Here is an 18,487-nt window from a genome sequence, read left to right as displayed (position 1 = left end):
ATTGGTAAACTTGTGTATTTCATCTTACACACATCAAATTTTTTAATGGAAACGCTCTTTGAGTATCCTATGAAAATTCCAATCAATATTTGATATTTGATTAATTAAACTGCACAATAATGATAAATTGATAGCCACGTTCCAAAGTGGGAATCATCGCTCATCCCACGAACGAAAACCTAAGGATCATCGTTAATAACCCAATAAATGTGTGTGTGTATATATATAATATTATATATATGCTGCATAATTAAAAGTTTTAATTGAAGATAGGCTGAACAGCTGGGAGTGCGCCAAAATAGAGTTTTGCTGGGAATTTAGGATTTGCAGACAGACGCATGCACGCATAGATGGGGAGAGGGAAAGTGGAACTGAAACGAATCGAGAATCCCACAAACAGGCAAGTAACAACTCAAAGAGAAGGAATGGGTTGCTAAAGAAAGCTTTTGAGCTATCAGTTCTCTGCGATGCCGAGATTGCACTCCTCGTCTTCTCTCCTTCTGGCAAAGCTTGTCAGTTCTCTAGTCATGAGTATGTCATTAATTCTAGAATCTTAATTGGCTCGTTGTTGTTGTTTCATTGCTGATCATGTATGAACATTGCGATGAGATATTTTTGAGGGTTTGTGGATGCAGCATTCATAGGACCATAGCAAGGTACAAAAGTGAAGTGGGAATTACTCAAACAAGTGATCAAGGCTTCACAACCATGGAGGTGTGTGTGTGTGTGTGTGTGTGTGTATCCATAGACAGTGCACAAATTGATCAAGGAATTATCACAATATTAATTTTAATAATTTAAACAATTTTTCTTTCCAATCAATTGATGCAGTAGTATAACTAATTTGTTTCTCTTTTTCTAGGTATGGAGGAATGAAATTGATGATCTGAGGAGAATGGTAGCTGCTTTGGAAGCAAGAGATAAGTGTGTGATCTGTTCCAAATTTCTCCAAATCTTGGTTTTTTTAATAAAAAAAAAAAAGGATTTTCATACTCATTATTATCGTGTACGTAATATATTTCTTATTCCTACAAAGGCATTTTGCTGGAGAAAATCTATCAGGGCTAGGCATGAAAGACTTGAAACAACTGGAACGCCAGTTGAGGATTGGTGTCGAATGAGTTCGCTCTAAAATGGAAGTATTTTACAAGCATGTAGCTCAGACTTTGTTAGTCTAGCGGCATGAGCCTTCCTAAAGTTGGAAGGGATCGATCTTGAATTCAACCCCCCTCCCTAGTGTCAAAATTAACAAAAACAACAAGTTGTCACTTTTCCAAAACGAAACTGTTATCAAATTGTAAGTTTTGATATTTCTCATCGAGTGTCCCTAATCTAGTGATTAATGTTGTATACTGATACATTTATATATTTGTTAGGAAAATCTTTTACTAAAATGCAAGCATTTTTTAGTCGCTAGCTAGCTTCATAACTTAAATCACAGAACATATAAATTAATCAGAGGATGTCTTCAATTTCACAGTGGCGTGTCATTGCAGAAGACATAAACTACCTCAAGAGAAGGGTAAGATTAATGTTTGATCTTTTTTTTGGAAAGGGGAATTTAATGTTTAATTATCAATAGCAACAAGAAGATCCATTATTACAATATTATGAAAATTCATATTTTAATCTTTATTTTTGTTTATGCAGTACAGAGATCTTCAAGAAGAGAACAATCATCTCCAAAAGAAAGTGGGCATTNTATACGTAGCTTAATACGTACTTAATTATGGTCTTGAATAAAATTATTTAGCATATGGTTGCTCTCATTACATATTCATTTTAGACTGCAAAAAATTATATCGGCAAGGCGGCCGATATACTTAAATATATCTGATTCGTTTGTTTTTAAAATATATATTTACGTTATGAGGATTGATTTTTAATTGTAATATTTATTAATGGAAATTGTCAGGGAATTTGATACATTGAAATTGGTATTAATTTGTTGTCAAAGTTGCATCAATCAATTGAACTCTATATGCGTAAAGAAAATTTAATATATTATACAAATCACGAGATATATTTAGTAACATTTTCGTAGGGAGTATGTTTCTTGTGAGATGGTATTACGAATCTTTATTTGTGAGACGGGTTAACACTATCAATATTCACAATAAAAAGTAATACTTTTAGCATAAAAAGTAATAATTTTTAATGGATGACCCAATAAGAGAATCGTCTCACAAAATACGACCCGTGAGACTCTCTCACCCAAATTTTTGCCTTTCGTAGGGGGAATAAATGGTCTTCTCGTGTTTGAATCCAGAAAATTAAAATTATATTTTTTAAAAATAAGAATCAATTTAGATTTCCGACTAATAAATGAATTCAGCACTTGTCTCCTTCTGAGTGGCGTTGTTTGAGTCTATGTCAATGAAAGTTTATTCCAAGAACCAATTTTGAAAATTATTACATTTTTTTAATTATTTGTAGATGAAAATAACATTTTATTCGTGATTTTAATAAGCTTAATAGTCAACTTAATTTCTTATTTTTGATACAAAAATGGGTTTGTTAATTACTAAGAAGGTTTAGTATTTATTACTAGAAAAAGTCCTCGCTAGTTTTCTTTTCCCTCCTGCAAACATTTACTCCAAAACTTTTAATTTGGAGAGGAATAAATCAAATGAAAGAGATGTTAAATATTGGACCATCTTCAATAAATTCGATCTTTTTTTTTTACCAAAACGCTTGTGTATGTATATCTGATATATATATATATATATATCTGCGCATAGGTTCTTGATTTTTCAGATGTGCACCACATGAAAATTTTATATTTGAATTTAAATTTGATTTTTTAGCCGGCGAAAGACTTTAAAATAGTCATTTTTTATATATAAAAAAGCCTTAATTAGTGATTGTGATTTATATTAAAACTTTGTAGAAAGGGACATCCTAATTTATTTGCATATATTTTTGTACTATATATATATAAAAGAAACCTTTTGAATGAGAATGGAGACCTGAACCTTTCGATTGAAATATTTTTCTTCCTTTTCTCATTTAATATATTTCTCTATAAAAGAAACCTTTTGAATGAGAATGGAGACCTGAACCTTTCGATTGAAATTTTTTTCTTCCTTTTCTCATTTAATATATTTCTCTATATTGTTTTTCCCTCATGCTTTATAAATCTTGTGAATCAAGTTAAGGCATGAATTTAAACGAACAAATTAAAGAGCGCGATTGAATAACGGTACAACTACAATATTTTCTTGATCGTAATCATCATCACCACTGTCGTTGGTATAAAATAGGCAAGGCAGGTAACTTATTTCTTCCTTATGGGGTAATGTTATTTCTTTCAAATGGAAAATACTTGTAATTTATTGGTTTTTTACAAAACTTATTTGTTGATGTATAGTTACTGTGGAGAGGAGATGATGTTGGAATGGTTCAATCAAATCAAATCTCCAATAATCACTTGGTTTCTATGTTTTGATTGAGCCGTGCCAATATCATCTCATCATTATAAATGTATTTTTTTATGTTATATATAGATATATATATATACATATATATATATATATATAATATATATAGACNTTTTATGGAAAAGAGATAGCGTGTAGAATCCTTCCTCTTAGCTAACTTTGAGATTGACTTAGGTTTAAATCTCAATTTTAACAGTAACTAACGATCCCTATACATGATCATCCACGTGTCTAGAATTTTTAATCCAATTAATCATTTTTTGTAATTTTTCAAATGTTCAATTATGATTAAGATAAAGCATAATTTATTAGTTGTAGGTTGGTTAAAGATTTATTGAAATAAATTTTTATGATAATTTTACTAATGAAGAAGATAATATTGTTTTTCATTATTTTAAATATTAAACAACTAAAAATAATTAAAATAAGATGTTAATGTTTAGTAAATAATGAGATTATGATGATCATACAAACATGTATAATAAGCTGGGGATCGTGTCTCAAATTCAAGATTCAATTATGACAAAGCTTTTGTCTTGCACCCTACATGCATCTACGCCCATAGTAGGCAATATGGTTTCGGATTATGTAACACGGGGATGGATGAGATTCACCCCAAAACGAGTCCCCTCCACACCGACAGAAGATTTCCTAGTAACATATCGCTGGCCAGACAAGCGCAGCGGCGGTTACATTATAACCAACAGATGATCGGGGCCAAAATGAACATTCTTGCCCAGCTTGGCGAGTTATCATAAAAACAACATAATCAATTGAGAAGCGAACGAACTAAAACGGAATACTAGCTATGACATTCAGTTATGCAATAATATATCTAGTATGATAAATGTTGCACCCACAAGATTTAAATATGAAAATAGCTTAAAACCTTTAATCAGTCCGAGGGCATAATAGATAACTCATTGTTACAATGCTATAATTGAAAGAAAAGCACAACGGAATCTCTAGATTCAATTAACTATGAAGAAGTTTGTGAAAATATATGACCAAACCAAGGCAGTAAAGTCTACTTCTTCTTAGAAGCCGAAGCATCCTTCTTGCCATCTAGTGACAGAACCCCCAACTGAGTAGTCGAGTTGATTTCATCCCATGCCTCAATCCATGTCACCATAGCATCAGCGAGCTTCTGGAAGTAGGGGTCAATTGGGCCGAGCTTCTCCTTGACAAGCTTGGAAAGCTCAATGTAACATTTTTGCACGGTGGTACAGTCCTTGGGCAGGGTAACAGATTGGAAGAATGGAATGATATCTTCCTGCCAGTATATGCCCTTGTATTCCTTTTTCAGATTGACAAATGGGTTGCTAGCTTTGCTGTGCCAGATATATGGCAGACCAGTTTTCACTCCTAGACCCAAGTGGTCACAGATAACCTGGATTTTATTATTTTCAACTCATTGAGTTCTAGGAAATAAATATCTGAGTTGACCCCATTTTCGCATGCCAAAACGTAAGCTTTTTTATTTTTATGAACTACATTGCCGAAGATAAGCCAGATGAGAAAACGTCCTCACTGTTAAAAACATGACATCACATATATATGCGCAAGGGAGGCCTAGAAGCTCAATGTCGAGACCAAAAACCCCAAAATCATGACACTCCATTTTCAAAAACATTCAACGGGCATAGAAGAAATTGGGTCAAAAGTTGAAAGTTTGAAGAATTATATTTTTATTCCTTTTGAAGCAGGGGTGGATCACCATGTTCAGCCCCCTATACATTTACCCCCACACATATGACAATGAGCAACGACCGACACGTCATCACAGCGCTAAAAATTATAAACTGTGGGCAAAGTCTGAAAGGAGATCATGTGAAGAAGCTACCTTAGTACACCAGCCAGCCCACATGTCGTCATATCTCCCAATAGGCTGGCCATCACCCATGAGCCCGAAATACATTGCAGGACCAATGAGTTCTCTATTGAATCCAAGATTCATACCACACATGGGAAATAAAGTGCCCTTTGGAATAGTCAAAACAGCATCAACATACCTATGTTTACAAACCAACATAAGTGCACATGTACTACTATTTTGCAGTATCTAGAGACAAGATATGATACAAAAATGAGACAAGATCAAGCACATCAACCAACCTCGTGTTGCGTTCCCGAGGTTTAACAAGCTGCGTGGGGGCATCATAATCGGGAATGTTGAGCCAGAGTCCATGAGAAACCGCTGTTGGCACACCTTCCCGCATGCTAAAAGGGTACCCACGCACGAAATCTGCTCCTTCTCGGAATGGATCGTACAATGTGTTGAAAAACAAAGGTGTTGATGGAGTGAGCAGATTGTGAATGTGTTGAGCCAATGCGTTGATGTCTTCCCCAGTTGGATCTTTGGCCACCTTTTTACATTTCAATAATCAAGTTTTAAATAACATTGGAGTATTGAACAAATTATATGATAAACAATATAGAAGCATTAGAAAACATTACACACTACGTACAATTCCGGTATACTTTGTTCAGCATATTCTACGCCAGACATGTAATATGAGCATGTTCAAACGTATAATACATTGTTAGTTCACTCTTAAATAAATCTAAAAGGAATATCTTTCAAAGCATATTCTCAATGACCGTTGACTTCCCAGATCCCTAAAACCCGAAAAAATTAAAAATCCAAGAATCAGAAAAACGAAGAACTTACAAAGCAATCATCATCAATGGTGTAGATATACTTCTTCTTAGACACCATGAATCCAAAGCACCTGCAAGCAGAATCCTTGAAGGAGATGCAAGAGGCCTTAGGGCCAAGAATCCTGTTTATATCATTCCGATTGTAGAGCTCGTAGTCAAATCCCTCAGGAACTTTGATAACCTTGGTCGGATCTCCGTCTTGGACGATGATTAAATGGTAGTGCTGAAAGAACGGCCTCCACATTTCCAAGAAATCCAAGTTTCGGATGGTGGGTATCACTATATCCAACTCATCCTTGAGCGGCGGCATCACCGGCGTTGCTGGCTTCGACATGGTTTTCCGAGATAGAGAGAGAGAATCAATCAGATCTTGGAGTGGTGATGGCGAAGTGATGGGGTGTTTCGGGGTGGAATTTATAGGGGCGTGGAATGCGCGTAATATCGTAACGAGAAAGGAGCGACTACAGAGTGGAACACATTCAACGTCCAATTAATACCATTAATAAATCTTAATCCTAAATTATTTCCTAAAATTTTGACAAAAATCAAATAAAAAAAATCAATTTTTTATTTGTTTTTTATTTTTCATATATCGAGTTAAATTTTTACAAAATATCAATTGAATCTACTCTAAAGTCTAATCTAAATATCTATAAATAAATTTGTGGGTAGATCTCTTGAGTAACAATTTCTACGTCAACGATCGATCAAAGTAATAATTTATTATATATAAATACTGATATTTTCACTTAAAATCAGAATAAATTATACGAAATAAAAAATAATATTTTTCATAGTTTAGATTAGATCGAATATCCATTTTGATATGTGAGACTTTATCACATAAATTTTGTTAGTATATCAAAAAAGATAAAATCTTTTTCGTAAGTTTGATTCATTCGACCTTTGATATTTTTTTCCAAAATTTTCAAATTAATTGATATTTACAATAAAAAAAATTAAAATAACTAAGTTGTATTAACCAAATTATGGAATTAATTCAACTTATATTGGGGTTTTTTTGTTGAGATTAATTTGACTTTTGTGGTGTTAAATTCACATGGGGTTGCCCGTCTCCTCACGTTTTCTTCGCCATTTTTTAAGTTTTCCTTGTTTTTATATTACAAAATTATCATATAAAAATAGTCTGATAATTGCATAAGGAGGGTAATATTGTAGTTTTAGAGAAAATATTGTAATTTTTTTTATTATATTATTATTTTCGTACTCTGTAAGTAGTAAATACCATATGAAGCATTATTAAGTCGATCGACGAACAATTTGAATTTAAAATTAAGTGGATTTTTATCGTCATCAAATGTATGATTATTCCATTATGAGGTGTGATTTCAGTAGGGTGTTAAAATCAGACACGACCCACAAACCCAACACGATTTAATTCAAAAAAAATCAAGTTTGGGTTTGGGGTTTTCGGGTTCGGGTCAGATCGGGTTGGACCCGATAGCTGACCCGAAAAAAATAATCTGGTTGGGTTCGGGTCAACCAAATAAATTATTTTTTAAAAATATAATTAATAAATATTAACTACATTTTTATATATGGTATATTTATATCATAAATTTTCATAATTTAATATTTATTTTGAACATTTTTTATTTTTTAAACAATTGCGATTTAGTAAATATATTTTATTTTTTTACTATTAGATTTTCAAATTTAAATCATATATACGAACGAGATTTTTGTTATTAAGTGTTCAAATTTAAAACAGCCACAACCTGACAAAGAGAAAATTCATTTTTTTATGAAAATGATGGGAATATTGTGTCGGTTGGTTTTAATAAATTCTTCTGGGTTGAATAATATTTTTAACATGGCGTCCTGAATTAGAGATAACAAGAATCACGATAGATGATAATCAGCTATCAATATAAAAGTTATTTTATATGAACACAATTTTAACAAAATACATGGCGTTTTCCATGAAATATAACGTGATCGACGACTTAAAATTTGTACCAAGATGGCAATAATCCATAAATCAAATGGAAAAATAAATTTATAAAAATGTCCCCAAGAATGTTGTGCACTAATTGAAGCTTGAAGTAAGTTTTGGTCAGAACTCTTCAAATTAACTCAAAGGACACATAACATGCATTTTCCTTTGCTTGAGAAAGCATAAACAAATTAAAATATATGTCTTATTCTTATACAATAATGATGTATTAGAATCGAAACACCTTGGGGGAATAAACACCCTTTTTGCAACCCATCAATTACAGCTCCGGCGTGTACGCATAAGTTTATCTGATAGTCACAAACTTGTTGGTACCATGTTTTGCCCAGTAAGTCCGCAAGTCAATTGGGCCAGTAAAGTTGTAGCCTTCGGTTGCTAGTTTTTCCAAGACTTTCTTGAAAGCTCCCTGGCTCATTTTCCGTCCAGCAATTCTGGCTCCTCTTCTTTTGGTGCTCATAGGCAAAGGATACATTGATATAGTAGTTGTGCAGCAAGCCGATTGCCATCCCCCACATCCCCATCGATAACACTGCTGCGGAGTACCAGTACAAGAGCAAACCGGAATCGGTATGCCAGATATATCCATATCAACACCATTTATCACGACATCCACGTTCTTTTTTGCCGCTTTTGCACGGCGAACAGAGGAATTGTCATTTTCCTTTGGCAGAGGACCTTTTCTTGGCTTCTTTCCTTTGGGATTTTTTGGATTATCAGGAGCAACCCTCTTTTTCAAAGGAGGACTAGCTTCCTTTTTAATATCCAGCTCTTTCAAGCCTGATTTTATATCTGCATCGGGTTGGTGTGGCATAGGCATGAATTGGTGACTACCAGAAGTTTCTGCAAGAATTGAGCCGTAAGAGTTTGATGGAAACATATGCAAAAACTTTTCCCGGTGATTTATCCAGCTATCTCTAACATAGTCCATGTGCGTGACAGGAGGCTCGGTAACCACACAATCTCGAGGATGGAAAGCACTGTTGGGTGAAACCATCAAAGGATTATCGCATCCAGATAGGAAAGGCTTCGTGTCTCGGTCGACCATAGAAGACATTAGCTGCAAACCAAGATGCCCTTTAAGTGGAGGTTCATAATAACCCCAATTCCTCATGCTGTCGTCGTCCATAACTTCTACCGAATGAGGGAAAAGAATATCACATCCAATGAATCCTCAACATAATTTCATGTAAAGCACCTTAGTCTTTGCAACAATCATCAACGAAGTAACCACCGAAACTAGAGAAACCTGCTAATCATAAAAATTAGCATTCAAGAAGATCAAGACACCAAATTGCTAAAGGATTTGACTGGCAAACAATTCAAAGACGAATTAGCTGGACAAGAATAGATGGAGTAAACACCTCCTCAGCATTGCACCCAACAAACAAAACTATCTTGTAATTTATTAAACCAAGATCAGAGAAGCAAAGCACGCCAAACAAGACAAGCGAGAATACCAACCTAAAGACAGAAATTGATAATATTATTATAGCCTTTGGAATCTCACGACACTAGACTCAAACTAAATGGTTCAAATTCTAAGAGAAATTGGCGATCGTTGGGCACCAAAATCCTGGAAGTGTGGAGTAGAATACTAATTGAAGCACAACCCGCATTTCAACAAAGACGGAGATTCAAAATTACCCAAAAAACCCACAATTTCAAGAACTGAAACACCAGTAAGATCTGGGAAGTTCAAGGAAATGAATAAACCCAGACGAAATTCAACAAAACAACTGAAGAATCAAACGGATCTCTAACCGTTCAAAATCCGACGTCGAAAATCGCCAAAGTAATCGACCAAACGCAAAATTTCAACAAAAGAATCAATATTTAGCATTTAAAACCAGATCTGAAGAAGAGTAGACTGAACAGATCCAAAACAACACTTAAAAACAAACGGAACAGAACAAATCTTATCAAAAATTTGACGAAAATTCAAAATCGAGAATCAAATCTGATAAAAATATTAAGGGGATGGGAGATACAATCATGGTAACGGAGGACAGCAAATCATAATTTAAAAATATAACTAATAAAAAATTTATTAAATATAATTTTTATTATATATGATTTTATATTGTGTTCTTTTAAAATAAAATTTCTAGTTTTTTTTCACAATTCTGTTATTTGATATACCAATTGAAATTATCGATTTTAATTCAGTTCGAGATTTGGTTTTCGTTAAAAAAAAGGCCAGTTATTATTATTATTATTTAATTCTTTTAAAAAAATAAAATAAGTAATTTCCCCAACTAAAAACCGATATTGTAATATATGTTTTACGAAGCTTATAAAAATTGATGATAAATCGGACATGAAAGTTTCACAAATATAAATGCTGAATACATTTATTTATTTTATTTTCCCACAATATTAAAATACTATAGGATAAATAAATATAAAACTATTCACCGTATAAATACACAAAATATAACTAAAATCCTTTCTGTCGTTCTATTTAACATAAATAATTAATTATTATACTCTAACAATAATTGTTTTTTTCTAGCTCTTCTTATTCAAGAAATTGCCACAGTGGCGAAAATCTTAAAACTTTCAATTATCAAACAATATGTATCTTGTGAGACGGTCTCACGAATCTTTATCTGTGAGACGATCAACCTTACCAATATTCATAATAAAAAGTAATACTCTTAGCATAAAAAGTAATACTTTTTTATGGATGACTCAAATAAGAGATCCGTCTCACAAAATACGACTCATGAAACCGTCTCACACACATTTTTACATTTATCAAAGTGACATGAGTTTTCATTTAAATAACCTTTTTTAAGTATCAGAGCAGGAGAAGACTAAAAACAAAACCACTGATATTAAAAGACATAGATGCTTTTTATTTTATTTTTCTTTTTAAAAGAGACATAGAATTGTGGTGATTTCACCCGTCGGGGCGAGTTTCTTGCCAAAGTACCATTTCTCTTTGAAGAAACTACACACTGCGTGTGCTATTCTGTGCGAGTGTGTTCGGTCAAGAAAGCGAAAAATAAAAATAAAAAAGTACAAGCAGTGCAGTTGTCTCTGTTGAACAATATATCTGAGCTGTATCATGCATCCTCCGCTCCATTTCAACACCGGAGGAAAGAAAGCAGCAGAAATGGGAGAGGTCTTATTCGTCAAAGAAATTTCTGTAAACCGTTTTGTTAATGCATTGGTGACTCGCTTATTTATGTGGGCGTGTGTGCTTTTTATGCAGGAAGAGAAGAAGAAAACAGGGGAGGCAGTGAAGCCGGCAGAGGGGGGAAGCAAAGGAGGAGCCCCTAAGACTGAGGAAATTAGTAAGGATAAGATGAAATCCGAAGAACCCGAGGCGGCGGAACAGCCACAGCTACCTCTTCCGCCGCAAGAAATTATCTTGAAGGTTTACATGCATTGTGAAGGATGTGCTAGAAAAGTCCGCAGATGTCTCAAGGATTTTGAAGGTAATTATTGATAAATGGATTGTATACCTTCTTTTCTTTTCTGGGCTTTTCATATTTTCACTAAAAATCAGTTCTTTTTCCCCACACATTATGTGAAATTTGAAGCGTTTTCTTTTACGGACTTTCTCTGAAAATCGGACTACTGATATAAAAAATTCCAAATATTTCCCATTTCTTGATAAATGTTAAACAGGTAGATTGCCACTTCGTAGAACTTTTTAAGCTTTTCTTTTGGGGGTTTTCAGGAGTCGAAGACGTGATAACAGATTGTAGGACCAGTAAAGTGGTTGTGAAAGGTGAAAAAGCAGATCCACTCAAGATTTTGGAGAGGGTTCAGAAGAAAAGCCACCGCCAAGTGAAGCTTATTTCACCGATCCCGAAGCCACCGGCGGAAGACCATAAGAAGCCTGAAGAAAAAATAGAGGTGGCCAAATCTGAAGAGAAGAAAGAGGAGGAGGTTTCCGGTTCATTTTTTTCAACTTAATTTGCCCTTTTTACTTTTCTTTTAAATTTCAGAATTTTTTGGGTTGTTGGATTCATGTAATTTGCGTTCTTTTTGTTCCAGCCTCCTGTGGTTACAGTCGTGTTGGGGGTGTACATGCATTGTGAAGCTTGTGCTCAAGAAATCAAGAAACGTATTGAAAGAATGAAAGGTATGATTTTTATTTGCTCAAAAAGTGGAAACCGAACAAATTTTTGCGGCCTTCTAAAGTTTTACAAATGTTGTGCTGTTTTTGCTTTGATTATCCTTTCAGGCTGTGGTCGCAAAGATCCTTATTCTTTATTAGTCTTTACCTCTTTTGCATCTATGAGATCATAAAGGAATTGGATGATTCTATATTATTCGTAATCAGTGGAATCTGTATACACCCTTTTTATATTGCAATATAATATTATATTCATTTCATTAGATCATGTTTCCTTTCTTTAAAACTTTCTTTGTTTAATATTATTAAATTGTTCGCCTGTAGAATCATGGGCAACCATCTGCGTATGTAATTGATGTAGTGGTTAGTTCCAGATGAATCAAGAAATTGTGAGTAGCATCTAACACATACAATGATACAATGTTCTCCATGTGTAGGAGTGAAAAGCGCAGAGCCAGACCTAAAGAGCTCACGAGTGACTGTGAAAGGCGTATTTGAACCCGAAACGCTCGCCGATTATGTGTGGAAGAGAACGGGAAAACACGCTGTGATCTCAAAGGTGGAGCCAGAGACGAAACCGGAGGAAAAGCAGAAAGAAGGGGATGATGTGAAGAAAGCGGAGGAAGTAGAAAAAGAGACCAAGAAAGTTGAAAAAGACAAAGAAAGCGAAGAGAAAAATTCTCCGGTGTTCGAACCAGAGGCCGGAGATCAGGATGAGGATTCGAAAATGGATTTCAAAAAGAATGAAATCTTCCACAATTACCTTCAGAACTATCAGGTCTATCCTCATCAAAGGTCTATACAAGACTCGTACGCAACATATCCTCCTCCACAGATATTCAGTGATGAGAATCCAAATGCCTGTTTTGTTATGTAAATGTTGGGAATCATTAGGGGCAGATTGGGGGTTTCAATTCATGTCCTACACTATTGACATGATCCTTATTTTATACTCTACATGTGTGGTCATGTGTGATGTTTCATGGTGGAAAATATTGTTGACTGGGGTATTCAAATGTGAGAGAAAAACAAGAAGAAAACAAAGAAATGGCTTTGTAGAGGCAAGTGTTGAACACTTTCTCCTTAAGAAGAATTTGCCCTCACAATGTCCTTGAGTTTTGTGGCAATCTTCTCCCAAGATACAACTACAACTCTTGAATAATTAGCACTCAAATATTCAAGTTCTTTAACAAGGAAATGAATGGAACTCTCTCTTGAAGAAGAATTAAGAAGAAGAAGAAGCAAAATGATGTATATATGTTTGATTTTCAAAATATCAAATATTTAATGTTTTCCAAATGAAGAGACATGATATTTCATTCATGGGGATGTCTCTTGGCCATGGTAACTGATCACAATCATCAAACAATGCCAAGGAAATGAAAAAATATCAGAAAAATCGAAGGGACACGAAAAACAGCCGAAGGGGCGCGCCCCTGCGCGCGCCCGCCTGCGCGCTGCCGAGCGCTCTCGGCAGCGCTCGGCACCGCCTGCCGAGAGCTCTTGGCAGGCGACCGAATTTTTTTTTTTTTTTCGATTTTCGTCCCTTACATGTTCCAACTACTCATTTGAGTTTCTTTCAACATTTGATGAACTCGTTTCGAGTTTAATTCAGAACCACCGAACTTAATATTCGTTCATTAAGCTTCGTTTTCTTTTCGAATTTTTCCAATCAAACACATTGATTAATTTGCTTAATTTTCATTCATTAAGCATCAAAATTTTCCAACAATCCCCCACATGAATGAAATTAATGCATGAATGCTCGTGATGCATAAGAGAGAGTATATACGAAAAATTATCACATCAGGAGAGGTGGTTTTTGGCTTTGAACCTTCCTTAGTAGAATACAATCGCATTTACTAGGCCACGAAGTGAACGTGATGTCTTGAACTTCTTGGCGGTTCATGTAAACCCAGACAACTGTACCCACGTGATAACATTTCTTCCATTTCCATTTTGTTTTATCGGTTGTGTCCGTTTTGGCCATGGAACACATCTTGGCTTCATACGTGTTTCATCGAGGCGGCCCGTCCTCACACGTACATAGGTGATCTCCTTGTAAAAGGGTATCCTACTTACCCCGCTTTTGCAAGCTACGGAATCATTAAAAGTACAATACTTAACCTCACTACCTTTGTAGGCAACTTCACTCATCGTCATAGGAATGAGGAGTGATTCCTCAAGTTCTCATAATTTAGTTGTCCCATTGAACCAAGATCTTGGGATCTCCAATCAACAAGGTTGGGTTGCCATTATGAAAACTTTATTTGGTAGGTTTTAAACCCATTCCTCTTGACAGACAGTACATTTGATCTCTATTTAATGCTTTTGTAAGCGGATCCGCTAAGTTATCCTTTGATTTAATATAATCAACAGATATAACTCCATTAGAGATCAACTGTCGCACAGTATTATGTCTTCGACGAATATGTCGAGACTTGCCATTGTACATACTGTTTTGTGCCCTTGCAATTGCTGACTGACTGTCGCAATGTATCATGATTGCTGGCACTGGACTTGTCCAACACGGAATGTCCTCTAGAAAGTTGCGAAGCCACTCAGCTTCTTCTGCAGCTTTATCTAGCGCTATGAACTCCGATTCCATAGTAGATCTAGCAATGCAAGTTTGTTTCGATGACCTCCAAGAGACTGCTCCCCCACCAATGCTAAATACATAGCCGCTGGTGGATTTGGAGTCATTGGTGTCAGAAATCTAATTTGCATCACAGTATCCTTCAAGTACTGCGGGATACCTTGTGTAATTTAGTCCATATTCTGAGGTGTGCTTTAAATATCTAAGCACCCTTGTCAATGACTTCCAGTGTGCATCACTAGGATTACTTGTAAACAGACTTAACTTGTTAACCGCACAAGCGATGTCAGGTCTAGTACAGTAGTGATGTACATAAGGCTTCCAATAATTCTGGAGTATTCCAGTTGGGAAACTGGTTCTCCACGATTCTTCGCCAAATGGACATTTACGTCTATAGGCGTTTTTACTGGGGTAGAGTCATAAGCGTTAAACTTTTTCATCATTGTTTCTACATAATGAGACTGAGATAGGACTATTGCTTCTGGAGTTCTAAAGATTTTAATCCCTAGAATTACATCAGCAATACCCATATCTTTCATATCAAAATATTTTGTCAACATTTTCTTTGTCCCCTTAATCAACTCTTGGTTGTTCCCCATTATTAGTATGTCATCCACATATAGACATACTATCACATAAGATTCTCGAGTGCCTTTAATGTAAACACATTTGTCGCTCTCATTAATCTTAAATCCATTTGACAATACTACCTTGTCAAATTTTTCGTGCCACTGCTTGGGCGCTTGTTTGAGTCCGTATAGTGACTTAATTAAACGACAAACTTTTCTTTCTTGTCCTTTAACTATGAAGCCTTCAGGTTGCTCCATATATATTTCTTCTTCAAGTTCACCATTTAAGAATGTCGTTTTGACATCCATTTGATGTATCTCAAGGTTATGCAAAGCTGCAATAGCAATGAGCACACGAATGGATGTTATTCTTGAAACTGGTGAATACGTGTCAAAGAAATCATGACCTTCTCTTTGTCTATAGCCTTTGGCCACAAGTCTGGCTTTGTATTTTTCAATACTTCCATCAACTCTCATTTTCTTTTTCAATATCCATTTGCATCCCAATGGCTTGGTACCTGGTGGAAGATCCACTAGTTCCCAAGTATGGTTTTGCAATATGGAATCCATTTCAGAGTTGATGGCTTCTTTCCAATAGGGAGCTTCAGGGCTAGCCAGAGCATCTTGTATGTCTTTTGGTTCATTCTCCAACATAAAAGTATGGAAGTCTGGACCAAAGGACTTTGAGATTCTAGCCCTTTTGCTTCTTCTTGGTTCTTGCTCCTTTGAAGAACTTTCCAATGGTGTAGCATTTTCATTTAGAGTTGGTTCATGTGTAGGTACTTGACCTGCATGCTCCATCTCAAGTTTTCGCTTGCTAGAACCATTTTCTTTCCTTTCTTTACAAGGAAATATATTTTCAAAAAATACTGCATTTCTTGACTCAATTGTCATGCCCGTATTCATTTCTGCATTTTCAGATTTGTGCACTATAAACCTATAGGCACTACTATTATGTGCATACCCGATGAATATGCAGTCGACCGTCTTTGGTCCAATTCGCTCTTGTTTAGGCTTTGGTATTTCAACCTTAGCTAGACACCCCCACACTTTAAGGTACTTGTAGGAAGGTTTGTGACCTTTCCACAATTCGTAAGGTGACTTGTCATTTTTCTTGTGGGGTATCTTGTTCAGGATGTAATTAGCCGATAGTATTGCTTCCCCCCACAAGTTTTGGGGTAGTCCTGAACTTATTAACATAGCATTCATCATATCTTTTAGAGTTCGATTCTTTCTTTCGGCAATGCCATTCGATTGTGGTGAATAAGGTGCAGTAGTTTCATGAATTATACCCACAGATGTGCAGAATTCATCAAACGGTGCTCCGTATTCACCCCCTCTATCGCTTCGAACCCTCTTTATTTGTTTGCCTAGTTGATTCTCAACTTCGGTCTTATAACATTTGAATGCTTCAAGAGCTTCATCTTTCGACCTCAAAAGATATACGTAACAGTACCTTGTATTATCATCAATGAATGTCACGTAGTATCTTTTCCCTCCTCTAGTTTGTACAAACTTTAAATCACCAAGATCGGTGTGTATTAGTTCTAGAGGAGTTGTACATCTTTCAATCGAGTGGTAAGGCGCTTTGGTCATTTTTGCTTCAACACATATTTCGCATTTTTGTGTTGGATCGACGTTGTGTTTAGGCAATAATTCAAGTTTCATTAAACGTTGCAAGGTATTAAAATTTACGTGTCCTAAACGAACATGCCATAAATGAGAACACTCAAGCAAGTAAATAGAACTTTTTCCTTTATTACTTTCAACAACATTTTGGCGTATAGCCATTACATTCAACTTGAAAAGGTTCTCATCGAGATATCCTTTTCCAATAAAATGACCACTCTTTGTCAATACAACTTTGTTAGACTCAAATACTAGTCTAAACCCATGTTTGACCAACAGAGACCCCGACACGAGGTTCTTTCTTATGTCTGGTACATGAAGTGCATCAACAAGGGTTACTTCCAAACCCGATGTCATCTTCAATACCACATTTCCGGTGCCCACCACCTCAGACGTAGCGGAGTTCCCCATGTATAGTTTTCTCCCGGTCGATGGAGTGTATGTGGAGAACATCCCCTTGTTGGAGCAAATGTGTCGAGTTGCTCCGGTATCAACCCACCACTCATTTGAGTTTTCAACCAAGTTTGCTTCTAAAATAACTGCAGACAAATCAAGTTGAGAAAAATCAAATGGTACCGACCTTTCTTGAACAACGTTTGCTTGAGGATTTCCTTTCTTTGGCTTCCTACAATCCTTAGCCATGTGATTTGGTTTTCCGCAGTTATAACAAGTGCCTTTGAACTTCTTCTTGTTTGGTGGTTGTTGGCCTTGTTGTGGTTGCTTCTCAGACTTCCTCTTCTTTCCTTTAAAACTTGATTCAACAATGTGCACCCTTGCTGCCATCTTACTTGCCTTGGCCTCGGTGCTCTTGTTGTCCTCTTCTATCCTCAATCTCACAATGAGATCCTCCAATTCCATCTCCTTTCTTTTGTGTTTCAAATAATTCTTGAAATCCTTCCACGATGGAGGGAGTTTCTCGATCAATGCAGCAACTTGGAAGGACTCGCTTAGACTCATTCCTTCCGCATGAATCTCGTGCAAGATAAGTCGTAATTCTTGCACTTGACTCATCACGGACTTTGAATCCACCATCTTGAAGTCCAAAAATCTCCCAACAATGAACTTCTTCAAGCCCGCATCCTCCGCCCTGTATTTCTTATCAAGCATATCCCAAAGTTCCTTGTCGGTCTTGACTTGACAATACACATTGTACAATGCATTTTCAAGTCCATTGAGGATGTAGTTTTTGCAAAGAAAATCACTTTGGTTCCATGCATCCAAAGCGGCCCTCATGTTGGTGTCCGTCTCGTTTTCAGCAACGGTGGGAGGATCCTCCTTCAAGAACCTTGACAAACTCAAGGTTGTAAGATAGAAGAGCATCTTTTGTTGCCATCTTTTGAAATCCGCACCAGAAAATTTTTCTGGTTTCTCTCCTTGTGCAATGGTTGGATGATGTGTTGTAGATGATGAAGCCATTGATATTCTTCTTGCAATTGATCAAAAACCAAAAATTCTTCTTAAGATTGTTGACTGGGGTATTCAAATGTGAGAGAAAAACAAGAAGAAAACAAAGAAATGGCTTTG

At 35.7% G+C, this 18,487-nt stretch overlaps 4 protein-coding genes and 1 pseudogene across 5 annotated transcripts; 2 read left to right on the top strand and 3 right to left on the bottom strand.

The window, feature by feature from the left end:
- Positions 1 to 350: 350 nt before the first annotated feature.
- LOC140965640 (agamous-like MADS-box protein AGL11) lies at positions 351 to 1,716 on the top strand (annotated as a pseudogene).
- Positions 1,717 to 4,304: 2,588 nt separating this feature from the next.
- On the bottom strand, positions 4,305 to 6,564 carry LOC140965651 (probable UDP-arabinopyranose mutase 1). Its single transcript, XM_073425792.1, has 4 exons — positions 6,112 to 6,564; positions 5,556 to 5,806; positions 5,284 to 5,452; positions 4,305 to 4,830 (listed from the first exon to the last, which is right to left on the bottom strand). Exons 1-4 carry the CDS (start codon positions 6,433 to 6,435, stop codon positions 4,468 to 4,470), a joined length of 1,107 nt encoding a protein of 368 aa, XP_073281893.1. The 5' UTR covers positions 6,436 to 6,564; the 3' UTR covers positions 4,305 to 4,467.
- A 1,598-nt stretch (positions 6,565 to 8,162) lies between these two features.
- Positions 8,163 to 10,081, bottom strand: LOC140965652 (protein BASIC PENTACYSTEINE2-like). The gene has a single exon (XM_073425793.1). It carries the CDS (start codon positions 9,203 to 9,205, stop codon positions 8,366 to 8,368), a length of 840 nt encoding a protein of 279 aa, XP_073281894.1. The 5' UTR covers positions 9,206 to 10,081; the 3' UTR covers positions 8,163 to 8,365.
- An 875-nt stretch (positions 10,082 to 10,956) lies between these two features.
- LOC140965637 (heavy metal-associated isoprenylated plant protein 7-like) lies at positions 10,957 to 13,126 on the top strand. Of its 2 annotated transcripts, none has more exons than XM_073425772.1 (5): positions 10,957 to 11,206; positions 11,297 to 11,522; positions 11,768 to 11,980; positions 12,086 to 12,175; positions 12,607 to 13,126. In XM_073425772.1, the coding sequence occupies exons 1-5, from the start codon at positions 11,150 to 11,152 to the stop codon at positions 13,044 to 13,046; spliced, it is 1,026 nt and encodes a 341-aa protein (XP_073281873.1). In that variant the 5' UTR covers positions 10,957 to 11,149; the 3' UTR covers positions 13,047 to 13,126. The 2 variants fall into 2 exon arrangements, with proteins under 2 accessions (XP_073281873.1, XP_073281874.1); XM_073425773.1 differs by having other exon boundaries at positions 10,957 to 11,215; positions 11,303 to 11,522; positions 11,768 to 11,979; positions 12,088 to 12,175.
- Positions 13,127 to 14,435: 1,309 nt separating this feature from the next.
- LOC140965639 (uncharacterized) lies at positions 14,436 to 18,379 on the bottom strand. The gene is made up of 3 exons (XM_073425775.1): positions 17,098 to 18,379; positions 15,065 to 15,603; positions 14,436 to 14,885 (listed from the first exon to the last, which is right to left on the bottom strand). Exons 1-3 carry the CDS (start codon positions 18,377 to 18,379, stop codon positions 14,436 to 14,438), a joined length of 2,271 nt encoding a protein of 756 aa, XP_073281876.1.
- Between the last annotated feature and the right edge of the window lie 108 nt (positions 18,380 to 18,487).

This window comes from Primulina huaijiensis, unplaced genomic scaffold (genome assembly GCF_012295235.1).
Source record: "Primulina huaijiensis isolate GDHJ02 unplaced genomic scaffold, ASM1229523v2 scaffold11459, whole genome shotgun sequence".
In the NCBI taxonomy this organism is placed as follows: Eukaryota; Viridiplantae; Streptophyta; class Magnoliopsida; order Lamiales; family Gesneriaceae; genus Primulina; species Primulina huaijiensis.
The sequence above is the reverse complement of the archived record's forward strand: the minus strand, read 5'-3'. Positions and strand labels throughout refer to the sequence as shown.

Coding starts and splice junctions, on each gene's coding strand:
- LOC140965639 (XM_073425775.1), bottom strand. CDS start 18,379: ATGGCTTCATCATCTACAACACATCATCCAACCATTGCACAAGGAGAG. Junction 15,604..17,097: donor ACGCCAAAATGTTGTTGAAA/GTAATAAAGGAA, acceptor GTGAACTTGAAG/AAGAAATATATATGGAGCAA. Junction 14,886..15,064: donor GCCTTATGTACATCACTACT/GTACTAGACCTG, acceptor GATGCAAATTAG/ATTTCTGACACCAATGACTC.
- LOC140965637 (XM_073425772.1), top strand. CDS start 11,150: ATGCATCCTCCGCTCCATTTCAACACCGGAGGAAAGAAAGCAGCAGAA. Junction 11,207..11,296: donor AAGCAGCAGAAATGGGAGAG/GTCTTATTCGTC, acceptor CTTTTTATGCAG/GAAGAGAAGAAGAAAACAGG. Junction 11,981..12,085: donor AGAGAAGAAAGAGGAGGAGG/TTTCCGGTTCAT, acceptor TCTTTTTGTTCC/AGCCTCCTGTGGTTACAGTC.
- LOC140965651 (XM_073425792.1), bottom strand. CDS start 6,435: ATGTCGAAGCCAGCAACGCCGGTGATGCCGCCGCTCAAGGATGAGTTG. Junction 5,453..5,555: donor CCTCGGGAACGCAACACGAG/GTTGGTTGATGT, acceptor TTGTAAACATAG/GTATGTTGATGCTGTTTTGA. Junction 4,831..5,283: donor GGGCTGGCTGGTGTACTAAG/GTAGCTTCTTCA, acceptor AATAAAATCCAG/GTTATCTGTGACCACTTGGG.
- LOC140965652 (XM_073425793.1), bottom strand. CDS start 9,205: ATGGACGACGACAGCATGAGGAATTGGGGTTATTATGAACCTCCACTT.